The sequence below is a fragment of the Monopterus albus genome, unplaced genomic scaffold, assembly GCF_001952655.1.
Source record: "Monopterus albus unplaced genomic scaffold, M_albus_1.0 scaffold16.1, whole genome shotgun sequence".
NCBI lineage: Eukaryota > Metazoa > Chordata > Actinopteri > Synbranchiformes > Synbranchidae > Monopterus > Monopterus albus.
In genome coordinates this window covers 114,394-129,757 of record NW_018127896.1, presented here as the reverse complement: position 1 = coordinate 129,757, position 15,364 = coordinate 114,394, and the positions used below count along the sequence as shown (strand labels likewise).

Sequence of the window (15,364 nt, the reverse complement as noted above, 5' to 3'; positions counted from 1 at the left end):
TCACTCACATGCTTTCTTAGACTGCAGACACCTTGTTGCTTGCTCTTTGCTTTGCTTACATGGTTTTGCTGATATCCTTTTTTTTTCTTTTAAAATTTATGAACACCTACTTCTGGATACATATAAATCACAAGGGGTTTAATTTATAAAATACATATGGCTACAACCATATTTTGTCAAAAATGTAAGTGTGGCCTACAAACAGCACAAGTCTTTCTTCCCACATTGCTACACTGCTCTACATTGACTGTGATTAGCTGAATCCAGTGCACAGCAAGATTCCCCCCTTCTCTACAGAGAACTTCTACAGACCTTTCCAGAAGATTGCAGTGATTGAAGATTAGAAGCTAATGTGGAAGTGAATGGACTTTGTAGGAAGGATACCACTTCATCATGGAGTTGAATCAGTGGGCAAGAGGATGAAATATGAAGGCAGTTGGGAATAAATCTGCAGGCAGTAATCCTCTCTGGAACTCTTGGTACAAAGTCTAAGAATACATCAGTTCCCTGAGAAACGGGGACACATGATAACTGGAGCTCAGCAGCCAGAGATCGGCCATACTCCCGGCTGACCTCCGACCAGGCAGCAAATACCTTCCAGCAACCACATCGACTGTTAAAATAAGGAGGGAGCTTTTGTTACCTCCAGTGATTTCAAGTAGTGCCTGTAATTTCAGGCCATCATAGGTGCTTGTTACAGCATTCATCTGTTCCCTGAGCCAAGAACACAAGGACCCAAAACACCACGTCAGAAACCATGAAGAAGAGCTTAAGCCATGAAGCACATCAGAGTCCACAGACAGACTCTTCAGCCCACATGCCAATCACCAGAAGTGGGGACTCTTCTTCTTCACCAGCACTACCTCCCATATCCCTCCTGAATACTTGAACTCATGCTTTTAAATGGAAACCTGGTTAGATAATAGTAGTAGTGCACCAGTTCTCTTCGTACAGGCTTATTAACAGTTGTCATAATGCCAAGTATAGTCTCTACTGTCCTTTTGAGTAGCTGTAATGTTGTGTTAATATTGTAGACAGCAGTTCAAGAAAAAGAGACCAAAAAAAAAAGCATCAGAGACTATACTCAATAAAATGTGGCTGAACTTCCACAAACAGCTTATCCAAAAGTAAATAAGTAATGTTACAGCATGAGGGGTGGAAAAAAATATTTATCTTAGTAAACTGTGATTCAACATTTGTTGTACTATTTATCTGTTTAAATAAAACCACACATTGACTTCTTAGTTAATAGTAGGTAAAGCGATAGGGAAACAGAGGAGACACAGGCGAGTGTCACCAACAGATCCTCTGGATCTACCTCATGGAGAAGCGACAATGCAAAGAAGCCAAGTGGGGAAAAAAAAAACACATTTACTGTGAAACCAACCATTTCCTTGTTTTCAGAATAAAGGCACAATTTTCACAACAGTTTACAGTTGATTAATTTTATCTAAATAACCGAATACAAGGAAAACAATGTACAGAGATCACTGAGACAAACTATGAGCACCAAGGCTACAGAGAGCACAACAGACTGTCCTGAAATGAACAAAGCAAACCAGGCAGCATACAGTCAATACTGAGGGAGCTAATCGGGTGAAGGGCTACAGGTGTAAGACAGTCAGGGCAGAGCTGAGTGGAAATCTGGTGAACGGGGACAGGATGTGGAATGAAAAGTCCGGAAAGATCATTCTGGATAATTAATAGTTCTTAGCATTTTGATCTGAGTATCAGATGTGCATGTTGCATATCAGGTTTTTTAGGTAGTCAGGAACTCTACAGGTCATGTGAATGTGGTCCCAGTGTGCTGCAGAGAACTGATTCTTATTCACAATGCCTGCAAAACAAAAACCTGAGAATAAGCTTATTTCTGTCAATTCTTTTAAAGTTTACTTATAATCTGAAAACCTGCAACAGCTGATTAACCAAACAACTACTGAGCCCCAGGTCTCACTGAATGTGCATATTTTAAGTCTAATATTATTCAACCCTGTTATTTTGTTTACTTGTTGGTGTATTGCATAAAGAATCAGTCATTGCCATATTACTACTGTACTGAAGTACAATTTTAAATATTACTAGCATGCAGCATGACAAACCAGTACTTTTACCTGTGTGTAGAACTGTTTACTTCTGCTTGATTTTTGTTTACCCATGTGTGCCTGGCCACGGGTGGATACTGTTGTATGGAACCACTGAGGCTGTGACCCGGATGGGGATGAGTCAGACCGGTCTGGATCCAGCTGAGGGACAGAATCAGAGCAGGAAGTGACCATGTGAAACCTTTAAAACACCGTAAATACTGAATACCACCTTAAGGTTCAAGAGTTCAGTGGGCTGGAACATAGAGAACTAAACCAGCACTCAGATAATGTGCATATGCAGCTATATAGGCTATATGAAGAATGTGAAGTTGACCTCATGCCGTGTTGAATTTTGTGTAAATGCACCATGTTTGGAGCATCACGCTCACTATCCATAACAGATATACATCAATGCTACTGCATGTAGCTGTATGGGATAGTATTTAAATGCTGCTTCAGCTACATCCAAACATCCTCTTTGGTGTTCAGTTTGTGTCACCTGCCAATAGCTGCTAGCTAGCATTAGCTCCCAAAGGGGGAGGCCAGGGTGCAGTCATTTTTCATCCTGTCGCTTTCGTCGACGGGATCTCTAGGTCCACTAGGAGTTAGCTACAGTCAGCTGAGGGTATAAACGATTTAAGCAACTTTTTAGCCAGGGAGTGCACAATACAAAACACAGTGGGGAAATATACTGTGAAAATCTTTACTAAGAAATTAAAGCCAAATTATTTAAAATGCTGATTGTGTAAACAGTTTTCCAGCAAACATTACTGTAATCAAGCGATAATGTTCATATGGTTCGGTTTGATCAGATACCTCAGTAGGCGGGAGTGAAGCTGAAGCTGAGCTCCTCCATCATCACATCCTCCTCCTCCTCCTCATCATAGCAGCACCTCCTCACCCACTGGGACGACTCCTCCATCACCTCTCTATAGCAGGTACATGGTAAAGACCTGACAGTGTACCCTATAAAAATGACACCATGGGATGCACTGGAACAGCTGAGGCATAGATTTAAAAACAACTCCATGATATGGTAGAAAACTGCTGTTCTTCCAACAGATTGTTTTGATGACTTTGGTGGAGACGCTGTCTAACACCTCGCTCCAACATCTTCCATAGCTGCCCAGCTGGGCTGAGGCCTGGTGACTGTGGAGGCCACGGCATCTGGTCACAGTCTTCCTCATCAGACCAGTCAGTGACCCCTGGTGTCCTGTGGATCCTGGAGGAGACCACTCACATATTCAGGGGTTTCCTCTAGTTTGTCTCTCTGTAGTTAGAGTGAATAAAAGCATGTAAAGCAAACCTGACGCGATCTGCCAGCTACAGTGGGTACGGAAAGTATTCAGACCCCCTTAAATTTTTCATTCTGTTATATTACAGCCATATGCTAAAATCATTTAAGTTCATTTTTTTCCTCATTAATGTACACACAGCACCCCATATTGTCAGAAAAACACAGAGGATCCCCAAATGCAGGTGTGAAAAACTTGTTGCAACATTCCCAAAAAAACTCATGGCTGTATTAGCTCAAAAGGGTGCTTCTACTAAATACTGAGCAAAGGGTCTGAATACTTATGACCATGTGATATTTCAGTTTTTCTTTTTTAATAAATCTGCAAAAATGTCAAAAAATTCTGTGTTTTTCTGTCAACATGGGGTGCTGTGTGTACATTGAGGAAAAAAATGAACTTAAATGATTTTAGCATATGGCTGCAATATAACAAAGAGTGAAAAATTTAAGGGGGTCTGAATACTTTCCGTACCCACTGTATGTTACTAAGGCTGACCTGTTCATCCTCTGTACACCAACTCTGAGCTTCAGACCGCTAAAGGCTAACATCTAATAGAGTCAACCAACCTTTTATTTCTCATGTTATAATGAGAACTGCTCAGAGAACTGACCACAGATCAGATTTTACCTCAGAGGTGAGTCTGATTGGACTGGTAATTGACTTGTTTTACCTTTCACCCTCTCCACAGCTTTCTTGCACTGCAGAACACAGTGGTTCAGGAGATCCCATGGCAATAACGATGTTCAATACGTCCCGAATGAATGAATTAGTTACATGCACTTATATACTTCTGTGCTACAACCAGGCTGGAACAGAGAATGGACAACTGTTAATTTATTTTAATTAAATTATATATTTATTATTATTTTATTGTTGAGTGTATGTGGTTGTCTTTTATGAGCTATTGAACAGTTGAATTTCCCTTTGGGGATGAATAAAGTTTTTTCTATCTTTTATGATGCTGTTGTTGTGATATATTATGAGTTTGCACATGAAGGTTTGAGCATGTTTTACTGTCAAATACTTTATTTTCCATCACCAACTTCATGCAGTCTTTTTTCACACTGAATCGTTCACAGTTAACAGCATAGGGTGTTTTTGTTCACGTCATTAAACCTATTTCACTTTCTTCTCTTGGCAGCGTCGAGGATGGCGGCAGCACTATCCTTCGCCTCCTGCAGCAATGCTGCCACTCTCTTCTCAGTCTGCAGCACAAAACAACAGGACACAACACAAGCTATGAACAAGCAGACTGGGTTTAACTGAGAGGCTCTGAAGAAGCTGGAGGACACACATACGGCCATTTTGAAGTCCTTGTCGGTGACGTCTTTGAGGTTGATCGTGACATTGAAGTATGCTCCGAACACAGCTGTCTCCAGAGCTTTAGCTGCGACCTGCGCGCGCGCGCGCGCGCACACACACACACACACACACACACACACACAATGAAACTAGTGGCTAAAAATAAACAAGGTAACAGTATGTACTTCATATAGATATTATTTGTACTAGTTGTGTAAGGGAGAGCTGAGTGGTTATGGGTTCATTAAGTTCATGTTAGCTGAACAATGAGCTTATGCAAGTTGGTCAAGATGTTTCCTGTTTTTGAAGTACATCTCAGGGTGTTGTCTCCCGAAACTGGAGACAGGAGGCTAAGATCAGAAATTGACGTAACAGCCTAAGGAAAGCTGCTGATAAAAGAGTGGACCTGAAGGTTAGAGAAGAAGAGGATGACAATGCTACTGGGACAGTAAACCGTGTACTTTTTGGGAGCCCGGCTGGGGGGAGACTGTGGGTTGACAGAAATACTGACTCGTGACCAACAACAACTGACTGGACTGACGCTTTTGACAATCTTCTTATTTAATGCTTTATCTATCACATTGCAGGAGGAGAGTCTCTGTTCTCTGTTCCCTAACTATCAGATTATCTGTTTAAATACTACTCTGTTCAGAATAATTGTAATATTAAATGATCACTTAAATTGGGATGGTTTGTCTGAATTAATTTAGTCGGCATCATACTCTAGCCACGACAAAACTACGGCGAAAGGTTAAGTTAGGAGTTTGAAGTGCACCGATCAGCAGATGGAGTCACCATCAAACATCAGTAAGGTTTTAAAAAAAAATTGGACAAGTTAAATCTGGAGACTCATAGCATCAGAATAAACTGCACGTTTAGTCCCAAGACAAATGTAACTCCAGAGTAGTAAATTAATCCTCTGACATCCTCTGCTTTTCTTTTAACTGACATCAAACCTCAATATTAAACAATTTTCTAGTAATTAATTACACAGTAACATATTTTCATATATTGTGCAGAGTTTATAACTGTGACAGTTTCCTCATGCATATGACATATTTAATTGTAATTATTACTTCTAGTACCTCCCTCAGTTTGTTTTTGACTCAGTAAAGAAGGAAAGTCTGTTTTACACTGATTCAATAAAGAAGGAAAAAGGTTAAGTCAGCGCAGGCAGAGACCAGAGTGTCTGACCTGAGCGTCGGACTTGCAGGCGATGTTTCCGTACTCGACCATCTCCTTCAGCAATGGCCACAGGATGCTGACCCTCTCAGCCAGAGCCAGAGGGACGGCCACGGCTCGCTGCAGGCCCTCCTGCATGGCAGCTTCTCTCCTGACACAGACACAGCAGTCAGCTTTAACATGTTGCGGTGCAACACACAGATATTTACAACCACAAACAAAGCAATAAATACACAAAATCTTATAAGGGCAGCTTAAAAGTGGACCCTGCAGTTATGAAGACTGTGCAGTGGTGTTGCCCCCTGGTGGCGACAACAGCTACGTTGATATGATTTTGTACCCAGACTGAACAGGGGGATTTGACCCCTGCAGCAAGAACAAACCCTACATTTACCGCTGAACATCCTCTGCTGTGCTCTTTGGCAGTTTCAGCGCCGCCTAAAACAGAAACACAAACTCATCAACACAACCCTGATACAAACACAGAAACATTGCTCCTCCTGCACTACCACTGAACTGACATCAGTCAAATCCGTGTATGTAGTTAGAAGCAGACTGAGCTGCTGCCACTAACGTCTACACTACAGTTTCACTTCTGACATTGTGGAACGGCCTTCTCGCTGTCTCCACCACAGACTCTGTGCACAGATTTGTGCCGAGCCAATTAAAACTGTCTTTTTTTCCAAACACAGTGACTCAGTAAGCACAAGACATCAGTACTTTGCCAGATTATACTGTGGGTTTATTGTGCTGTCAGAGGGTCCTTCCTGTTGTTCTCATGTGGGGGCGCCCTCCTCACCATGTAGCTGTTGAAGGCCGAGGAGTCGGCATCCACCATGTGCAGCAGTTCGCTCATGGCCTGATGAAACGGAGGGATCAGTCTCCTCATCACACCATCCAGCTTCTCAAACTGCCTCTTCCCATATGTCATCTGGCCCACCATGGCCCCCAGCGCTGCCCCCTGCATGACACACACATGAGCACACAGTCACTCTGACACAGTCTCATCAAAACCAAAGGTTTCGTACCAGAGCAGCGACAGCAGCCGACACTGATCCTCCTCCGGGAGCCGCCGTCCGAGCGCCGACCCTGTGGACGAACTGCTGCAGAGACAGAGACACGAGCCGACTGTCCTCCTGTGACCTCACCATGTACCTGCACAGGTAACACACCCAGTGAGTGTGTGGATTAGAGAAGACACTGCCAAGCAGGAAACCATTTCTGTTGTTATTTACATCTCATAGTGCTGTTGTACTGAATCCTGGTTCTGATGTATGATGTCAGTGAGAGTGAAACTGTCCCTGTGTGTCCCAAACACTCACTCAATGATTCTCTCCTGGGGGTTGAACGGCGCCAGAGAGTCCAGGCCCAGTTTACTGATCACCTGATCATAAGAACAGACAGATGGTGAGTGGAGGCCATGATCAAAATAGTTGCTTTGTTAAACAGACGTCTGCTCACCAGTCGCACTTTGTGCTCCTCTTTGATGATGAAGAGTTCGTCCCTGTGGATGTAGAAGTCTGCAGAGTCCAGCAGAGCCTTGAGAGGGATCAGACCCACGATCTGAGAGCCGACCACTGGCAGCTTCAGCACCTGCACACAGCAGCAGTCGGTCATTAACAGGGAGGGGAGTCAGTTTTGCCTCCTAGACACAAAGTGAACCCATGGTGACTTCTGACCTCAGCGTCCCTGCAGATCTCTTCGTACACGGTGTGAAGGGGGGTCAGCTCGAAGTCCAGGATGTTGGTGGACACCTGAGCCAGGTTGGCCTCATCCAGGTACCAGCCCATGGCCTGCACCTTCTTCAGCAGCCCAGGCTGGATCAGGCAAAAAGATGACACCATTTAATAATGACAAATACCATTTCTGACTTAAACTCCAGGGGTTTCAGGCTAAAACTCTGCTTGACCAAAATACATGATCTTGTCTTTTCAGTATGCTTGTTTTCCACTACAGCATCAAACTGTTCAGGGATTAAGGATTATTTGTCACTGAGTAAACGTGTGAGTACTTTAGTAGTAGACATATGTCAGGAAGCTATTGTAGCAGAAAGAGGTCAGTTTCTGTTTAACTGTTATGACAAGCAGCAGAAAAAACAAACAAGCACATAAGTGCCTCCAACTCCCAGCATGCACCTGGTCCTTCCCACGGCCTTGCTCCCTGACGTCCAGTGCAACGCGATGAGCCTGTTCTTTGGTGCTGATCAGGTTCACGTTGTAGGCAATGAGGAACTTGCGTGCACCGGTGACCGTGGCCCCCCAGGATGGGACGAAGAGTGCGGGGCCGAAGTCCGGGGTCCACTCGTCATGTTTCAGCTGTGTGGCAGCAAAACCTTTCATCAGCTGATAGAAGTCAGGACTCAAGAACATCATGGGAAATCTGGAGATTTTCTAGGCATTTTGTTTTGATGTTTAATACATGAATGACATCACATTGTCAGGAGAAGGACACAGAAGCCAAAAGAGAGAAGAAGAAATCCTGAAGCAACAAGCAGGACTCTGATTGGTCGTCAGCGCCTCACCTTCTCAGGTAAGGCTTCATATTCTCCGGCTCTCACAGACGGGAGACTCCTCCTGGACTCTCTTCGAGCTGCTTCTCCATACAGATACACTGAGGAGGAGACAGGAAGTTTTACTACATTATGTTATTTGTTTCAAAAATGTGTTTAGTGTTTTGTTTGCCTTTAAAGTTTCTTGTGTGTACCACTGTACAATACGGTACTGTATTGTCATTGTACAGGTGTGCAATGACAATAAGGGCAGTGAATTTAATTATTGTTGTAGAAAACAATAAATGTGCAGAACAAAGCTATTAAATGCTGTTGTTACTGTGACTTTAACACAAAAATGCAGAAACATTCTGGCAAGTTTCCACACAAGCCTCTGTCTCACCGGGCACGCGCAGCATCTCTGCCAGCCTCTGTCCGAAGACGTTGGCGCAGCGGATGCAGTCATCCATGCTGACGTTCTGGACGGGGATGAAGGGACAGACGTCCATCGCTCCAGTCCGAGGGTGCTCACCTGTGCAGGTAACGCACATGTGTTAACCATGTCCTCCGGCCCAACCCCTCCAGATGTACATTGAGCTCCCTGCTCACCTGAGTGTCTGCTCATGTCGATGAGGCTGAAGGCCTGCTGGGCGGCGCTCAGAGCGCCCTCCACCACCGCCTCAGGAGAGCCCACGAAGGTGTACACAGTGCGGTTGGTGGAGGCCCCGGGGTCTACGTCCAGCAGGCTGCAGCCGGCGGTGCCAGAGATGGCGGCACCGATGGCATCGATCACCTGGGACACAAGAAACACCATGTCAACAGTCACTGAGAGTTAGAGAGGAAACCAGGAGCTGCTTCGCCTGCATGATGCCACAGCTGTGGTTCCTGCACGTTTCCGCATTTTGTGCTGGAGGTCAGAATGCATCATGTTTCTGCAAAACTGTAGAAACATCTGCGCATGGTAACTAGAATCTGGTTCATCCAGGGAAAGACTGATTCAGTGCAGGTCTGCGATGGGACGTGGACCCTGACCTCCACACTGTCACTGACTGTTGGCACGGGCGACAGATCAGTGTTGGGCTAACAGCTCTATGTTAATCAAGTGGATGGAGCAGAGTAAGTCAGGGCCATCAGGTCCAAACAGAGCAGAGACCGACTCACCGCCCAGATCAAGTGACAGTAAAGACCAAAGAGCAACCTCAGTAAGTGATACAGTTGTAGAGGAGCCTGGTTTAACCTCGAACTCACTCCACATTTAGGAGAAATTACAGGCAATTACATTATGCTTGTGATATTCAAGAGGCTTTTGCTCTTAGTGTGTTCTGGCCTCAGTGAGCTGCTGTCACAGAGACTCTAGTTCTAACCTCTGACCTCTGTCTCTTGTTACTCCACACCACTGTGCAATAATTAAAGCAGCTCAGTCACCAGACTGAAGTTAAAAATCAGTAAAGGCAGGTTTGTTTTATTTGCACCTTGTACATTGGTGAATGCAGAACAAAATCTAGTGCAGGTCATGGCACCATGCTGAATCACAAACAACAAAGGTGAGCTTCCATAAGGTACGGAAATAAGCTCAGACCACGAGGGAAACATGTTGGCTTATAAACAAATAAATAAAATGTTCAGTGGACCTGATGCCCAAAGGTTTAAAGAAGATGGAAAGCAAAACACCAACTGTGTAAATAAGTTCTCTCTTTGTATTTGATGCAACACACGACCTGCACAGGTCCATGACTCTACAGGGTGAAGGTAAAACAACACTGATTTTTCTGGATTCAGTCTGGTGGCTGAGCTGGAAATGTTTAATCACTGCACAGTGTGGAGCCACAGACAGAGGTCAAAGATCAGAGGTTCTGTTTGGCTAAATCAGGCAGTGCTCTCACTCCAAACACTAACAAAATCACATCAGCTCAAGACTCTAATGTAGCTGTGATCAGATCCAAGTGTTTATTGATCTGTTAGCTGTGACTGCTGCTGTGCAAACAGGTGAACGACAATAAAACAGCTGGGTTAATGTAAGGAACATCTGCATGGGAGACATCGCAATAGATAATGGACATTAATAAACATGTTCCTCATCTGTGTTCAACAGATTCACAGTCTGGTGGAAACCAGCTGGTACAGGTCAGTGTACTGGTTATACAGGACTGACACAGGCGTGACTGAGGAGACTAACCACAGCAGTGTTAGCAGGGAAACAAACACAGAGCAGCTGGGGAATAAGATTTAATATGAAATGTCTCACCTCTTTGTTCCGGCCCTCGGAGAAGTTGGGGACACACTCCACCAGCTGAGCCATGGCGTCTGCAGACTGAACAACAGGCGCAGCAGCTAGACCTCAGTCTGCAAGCCCCCCTGCTGTTTCACCATGAGCCAAGGGGTGTTCAATCATTAACCGCTGTGCAGCTCCCAGCTCCCAGCCCTCTGGACACACGCTGGCTCGCAGCTTCAGTTAGTGGGCTGAGCAGCTGGCACTCCTGGTGCTGTGGCTCCCCCTTCTCATCCTCATCATCACCGTCAGCTGGACAGCACCTGTTTATGAACATGTCACCTGTCATACAGGTGAGTGTGGTCCACAGGCGATGTACAACCAGCAGTAAAGAGCTGCAGCAAAGTGAAACAATAAGCCGTTACATTCTGCAGTGTCCCACAGCTAATGGTGAACTTTGAACTGCTGTGCTGTTTAATAACTTTTCCGACACGCCTCCCAGGCTCAGCTCAAATGCTGCGGCTCAGCAGAATGTGGCCATTCAGTCAGTGCAACCTGTCCAACGTCTCCGACCTGCGGCACTGAGCCAACATGGATGCCTGGCTGCTCCTCGTCTTCACTCTGGGTAAGAGCCCTCGGCTCCGGTGAGTCACTGCAGAAAACCTCAGCAGAGTTCCGAGTTAGACAAACCCTGCATCTGAAGTTTAGGCTGCGTTCATCCAACCTTTTACTTTAGTCAACCTCAACTTAGAGCAGCACACTGTACATTACTATGATGTGGGAGTTGTAATTCTGTTACTTAGCTAAATGAACTCCAACCTATGTTTGTGCTTTTACTTGGATCAATGATTATGACAAGTGATGTCTGTTATGACATGTCCACTGCAGTAACAGCAGGGACATTAGTTCCTATGTATGGCCCAACACCGATGGGCCATACATAGGAACAATGCACAAAGTCACGTGGACAGGTTTCTTCATCGTGGCGGTTTTCATTGTTTTTACTCAGCTCAGGCAGGAAACCTCAAGGATATGTAAAAAAAACAAAACAGTTTCATTGTTTCATGTAAGTACAGTTTCCTGGGGAGGTTTAACCTCAACTAAATGCATACTGGGAAACCTGGGTGCACTGTAACTGCAGTGATCATGTCTCATTACAGCTGCTGCTTCGGTCTCAGCACCACAGTCCACCAGTCAGAGCCCTGCTGCTATGACTACTACTACTATTAGTGAACCTTCTACTATGACTACTGCTACTCTGAATACTACTCCTGGTCCTTCTTATACAATTACTGAGCCTATTAATAGTACTCCTGACCCTTCTGCTATGACTACTGCTACTACCACTCCTGATCCTTTTACTACTACTACTGTTCCTTCTGCTACTACTCAGCCCTTTCCTACTACTTCTGCTCCTTCCACTACTACTACTACTACTGTTCCTTCTGCTACTACTCAGCCCTTTCCTATTACTTCTGCTCCTTCCACTACTACTACTACTGTTCCTTCTGCTACTACTCAGCCCTTTCCTATTACTTCTGCTCCTTCCACTACTACTACTACTGTTCCTTCTGCTATGACTACTGCTACTACTCCTCCTGAGGGTATTAATACTACTCCTGACCCTTCTGCTATGACTACTGCTACTACTCCTCCTGAGGGTATTAATACTACTCCTGACCCTTCTGCTATGACTACTGCTACTACTCCTCCTGATCCTTTTACTACTACTACTGGTCCTTCTTATGCTACTACTCAGCCCTTTCCTACTCCTTCTGCTCCTTCCACTACTACTACTACTGGTCCTTCTTATGATACTACTCAGCCCTTTAATACTACTTTTGCTCCTTCCACTACTCTTTTTCCTCCTTATACATTTACTGAGCCTATTAATACTACTACTGGTCCTTCTACTACTACTACTGTTCCTTCTGCTACTACTCAGCCCTTTGCTACTACTTCTGCTCCTTCCACTACTACTACTACTGGTGCTCCAGACCCCACTGCCCCTCCTCCTCCCCTGGTGTGTCATAACGGAGGGCTGGTCGTGAATGGCGTCTGCCTATGTCCTGACGACTGGACCGGAGAGACCTGCTCACTGGGTATGTGTCGGGGTCAGCGGTGGCATGCCACCGCGCGCTAGCACCCAGGATAAGTCTGGCTTTTCTGCTGCAGCTCAAACACATGCACTCCTGCGTCTACATGCACATATTTTCCTGTCACTCTGCATGAGATTCCTGTTTTTCCACTCGGCCCCTGACAGTAGATTAGTATTTGGTGTTCATGTCTCTCTGAACTCCTTCTCAGAAAATTTCTGCAGAGCTGAGGTGCTGCAAGATTTCAGATTCCCACGAACGCCCATCGGCTGGTTTGCGTATTCCGAGGAGACCTGTCCCAGAGGCACCAGTGCCGGTGAGTTCCCAGACCCAGTCTAACATCCAGCCATCAGCTACTGCATACCATGACGTGCTGCTGATTCTCCTGTCTCCATCCAGCTGGTAAACCTCGGGCTTCGACCAGATGTTCCACGACGAGTGGCTCAGCAAGTTTTGACCGTCCACGCGTCCTCCAGTGTGGCCAGACGCTCGGCGACTTACTACTAAATGTGAGCTCTGCTGTATGGTAAACTGGTAGCCCTGTAGACAGATGTGTACACCCGTGCCGCCTCCTACAGTACATGTAGGTTAAGGATAACAGAATCAGTAAATTGCACTAACAGCGTCCTTGCTCTCTCAGCTCACCAGTGCAGCTGACCTAGAGATGCTGGCCAGCAGCACTCAGATTCTGACATCCAGGCCTGAAGAGCTGACGGCTGAAAACGTTACGGCAGCAGCTCAGATTGCCAATGCACTGCTGCTGTCTGCAAACGCCACAGAGGTGCAGACACACACAACAACCTAAGAGCAGACTCCTGCACTGCTACAGTTTGGTCCAGTCAAAGCGACAAACCAGACTACTGCAGCTGTTTGAAGACATCTGTTACAAACTGTGACATGTGACAAAAGCAGACACACATTCTCACTAAACTGTGGAGTGACAGCATCTCCTGAACCTACTTTGCATTTATCTAGAGAGCCTCAGTAACGTGCTGTCCTGTTAATGTCTGTGCTGTAGGGCGTCAGAGTGGCAGCAGTGGCCAAGATGCTGAACGCCAGCGTGCCCGACAGCCCCGAGGAAAACAGCGCCACTCTGGGGTAAGCACAATGTCTTACCATTATTAACACTGCCGTGAGAAACCTGCCAGTCTGTCAAAACATGCTGCTGAATCGCTGATGTGTGCAGATGTCAGGCGGAGGGTGTCCATAGGTTTTTACAACTCTGTTGTCTTGACAGTCACAAACGAGGCAGGTCTATTACCTCTGCTGGACTCTACAGACTCTGGTTTGTTTGCCTTTACACACACTTCTGTAATACTGGGCAAGAATAAGTAAAATGTCCCAGGTGTAATCATAACCTAGATCTTACCATGAACACTAAGTCCCATGTCAAAGACGACAGCATGACCCCAACTGGTCCTGTGATTAGAAGAACCCTGGATACTCACAGGAAGCTGGTCTGACCTGAGGTCACAGCCTGTGGGAGCCTGAAAGACACAGGAAAATTTATTTTACAAAATATGACACATTTCTCAGTCAGTGCTTCAAGCTGTTTTCTAGATTTAGAGATGAAACATCTGGTCATAAGTCAGTCAATAAGAGTCGGAGATGGCTCTAACACCAGTGTACGACTCTGGACTCGAACAGCCCTCACTGTAACACACATGCAGACTTTAAATTCTGCTGAGTTCAGCTGGTCCACGAGAAGTTGCAGGTCTAAGTACAGGCTCTAACATCACTGAGCAGGCAGGACGTCAAACACGCGACTCTCCAGAACAAAGATACTATTGTTTCTGTGTCTGTTCTTTGTGTGCAGCCTGACGCTGACTCTGGACAAGCTCTCTGTGAACCTCAGTTCCAGCCTCAACACATCCCACTCTCAGGTGGTTCAGCCAAACCTGGTGGTCCAGTCGGCACACGTTCCTGCCGCCGGCACTCAGGGGGTCCAGTTCACGTGTGTGGCAGGTCACTAGCCGACTCTCAGTAATGATCTACTCACTGCTGGCTGTTATCACATGACCAGTTTGGCCTTACCTTCGGCTTCTTACATGTTCAGCGTTGAAACTTAGGTTTCGAATTTTGAAACCTTCTTTTCCCCCCAGATCTTCCACATCCAGGTCTTTAATGTGACTCAGTTTAACTGCTCTAAAGTCCTGACTGAGGTGCAGCTGTGAAGTTATTTAGTCTTTATGTTTTTATGATTGTAATAGACGGTCATTAGTCTGTTTATATCTTGCTCCCTGTTCAGTCTTTTACTGTACCTGCTGGTTGGTCCTCAGGTTGATGGTATCTGTATTTGAATTACAGCAGATGTGACCCGCTTTGTGTAAAACCCCAGTCCAGCTGAGCTCACATGGACTTAAACTGCTCTGAGTGAGGACACACGTTTCTATATACGTTTCTTTGTGGCGTCTACGTCAGCTGTAGTGCACGGTTGACTGTGAACACTCCCATGTCTATGACCCCTGAGAAACATAACTCGTGTTTGTCCCTGAACGCATCACTGCAGCTCCTCCAGATAACCTGATGTACTGCGTTCCTCTGAGCTCCGCTGTTGTCTAGAAACTATAAAACAACCTGTACAATAATCAACACTGCACAAAGGGGCTGCTACTGCTGACGGGGACACTGACTAGATGTGAACAGATACAAGATGAGAAAAGAGGCCACATCTCTTTATTTCTTCATCAACTTAGATACTGTAGGAA

At 45.5% G+C, this 15,364-nt stretch overlaps 3 protein-coding genes across 9 annotated transcripts in view; 1 reads left to right on the top strand and 2 right to left on the bottom strand.

Moving 5' to 3' along the window:
* cdk15 (cyclin-dependent kinase 15) overlaps positions 1-2,952 on the bottom strand; it is a 42,342-nt gene extending 39,390 nt beyond the window's left edge. Inside the window, exons 1-2 of one of the 2 annotated variants that reach the window (XM_020592046.1) lie at positions 2,901-2,952; positions 2,112-2,243 (exon numbers count right to left, since the gene is read on the bottom strand). In XM_020592046.1, the coding sequence (XP_020447702.1) occupies positions 2,112-2,156 (45 nt within the window). In that variant the 5' untranslated portion in view covers positions 2,157-2,243; positions 2,901-2,952. Of the gene's footprint in view, positions 1-2,111; positions 2,283-2,900 lie in introns of those variants that run through there. The other variant, XM_020592045.1, reaches the window with a different exon arrangement.
* Positions 2,953-4,393: 1,441 nt separating this feature from the next.
* ftcd (formimidoyltransferase cyclodeaminase) overlaps positions 4,394-15,364 on the bottom strand; it is an 18,913-nt gene continuing 7,942 nt past the window's right edge. For 3 of the 6 annotated variants that reach the window (XM_020592029.1, XM_020592030.1, XM_020592031.1), the window contains 15 exons: positions 14,026-14,143; positions 10,597-11,212; positions 8,961-9,144; positions 8,755-8,883; positions 8,385-8,473; positions 7,999-8,178; positions 7,543-7,680; positions 7,325-7,456; positions 7,186-7,247; positions 6,892-7,018; positions 6,663-6,824; positions 6,258-6,301; positions 5,876-6,014; positions 4,678-4,773; positions 4,394-4,584 (listed from right to left, as the gene is read on the bottom strand). In XM_020592029.1, coding sequence (XP_020447685.1) covers positions 4,501-4,584; positions 4,678-4,773; positions 5,876-6,014; positions 6,258-6,301; positions 6,663-6,824; positions 6,892-7,018; positions 7,186-7,247; positions 7,325-7,456; positions 7,543-7,680; positions 7,999-8,178; positions 8,385-8,473; positions 8,755-8,883; positions 8,961-9,144; positions 10,597-10,650 — 1,620 coding nt within the window. In that variant the 5' untranslated portion in view covers positions 10,651-11,212; positions 14,026-14,143 and the 3' untranslated portion in view covers positions 4,394-4,500. Of the gene's footprint in view, positions 4,585-4,677; positions 4,774-5,875; positions 6,015-6,257; positions 6,302-6,662; positions 6,825-6,891; positions 7,019-7,185; positions 7,248-7,324; positions 7,457-7,542; positions 7,681-7,998; positions 8,179-8,384; positions 8,474-8,754; positions 8,884-8,960; positions 9,145-10,596; positions 11,213-14,025; positions 14,144-15,364 lie in introns of those variants that run through there. The other 3 variants (XM_020592032.1, XM_020592034.1, XM_020592033.1) reach the window with 3 other exon arrangements.
* The window catches only part of adgrg7.1 (adhesion G protein-coupled receptor G7, tandem duplicate 1), a 9,904-nt gene continuing 8,241 nt past the window's right edge, over positions 13,702-15,364 (top strand). The window contains exons 1-2 of the mRNA XM_020592108.1: positions 13,702-13,754; positions 14,473-14,621. Of these exons, the coding sequence (XP_020447764.1) occupies positions 13,702-13,754; positions 14,473-14,621 (202 nt within the window). The remainder of the gene's footprint in view (positions 13,755-14,472; positions 14,622-15,364) is intronic.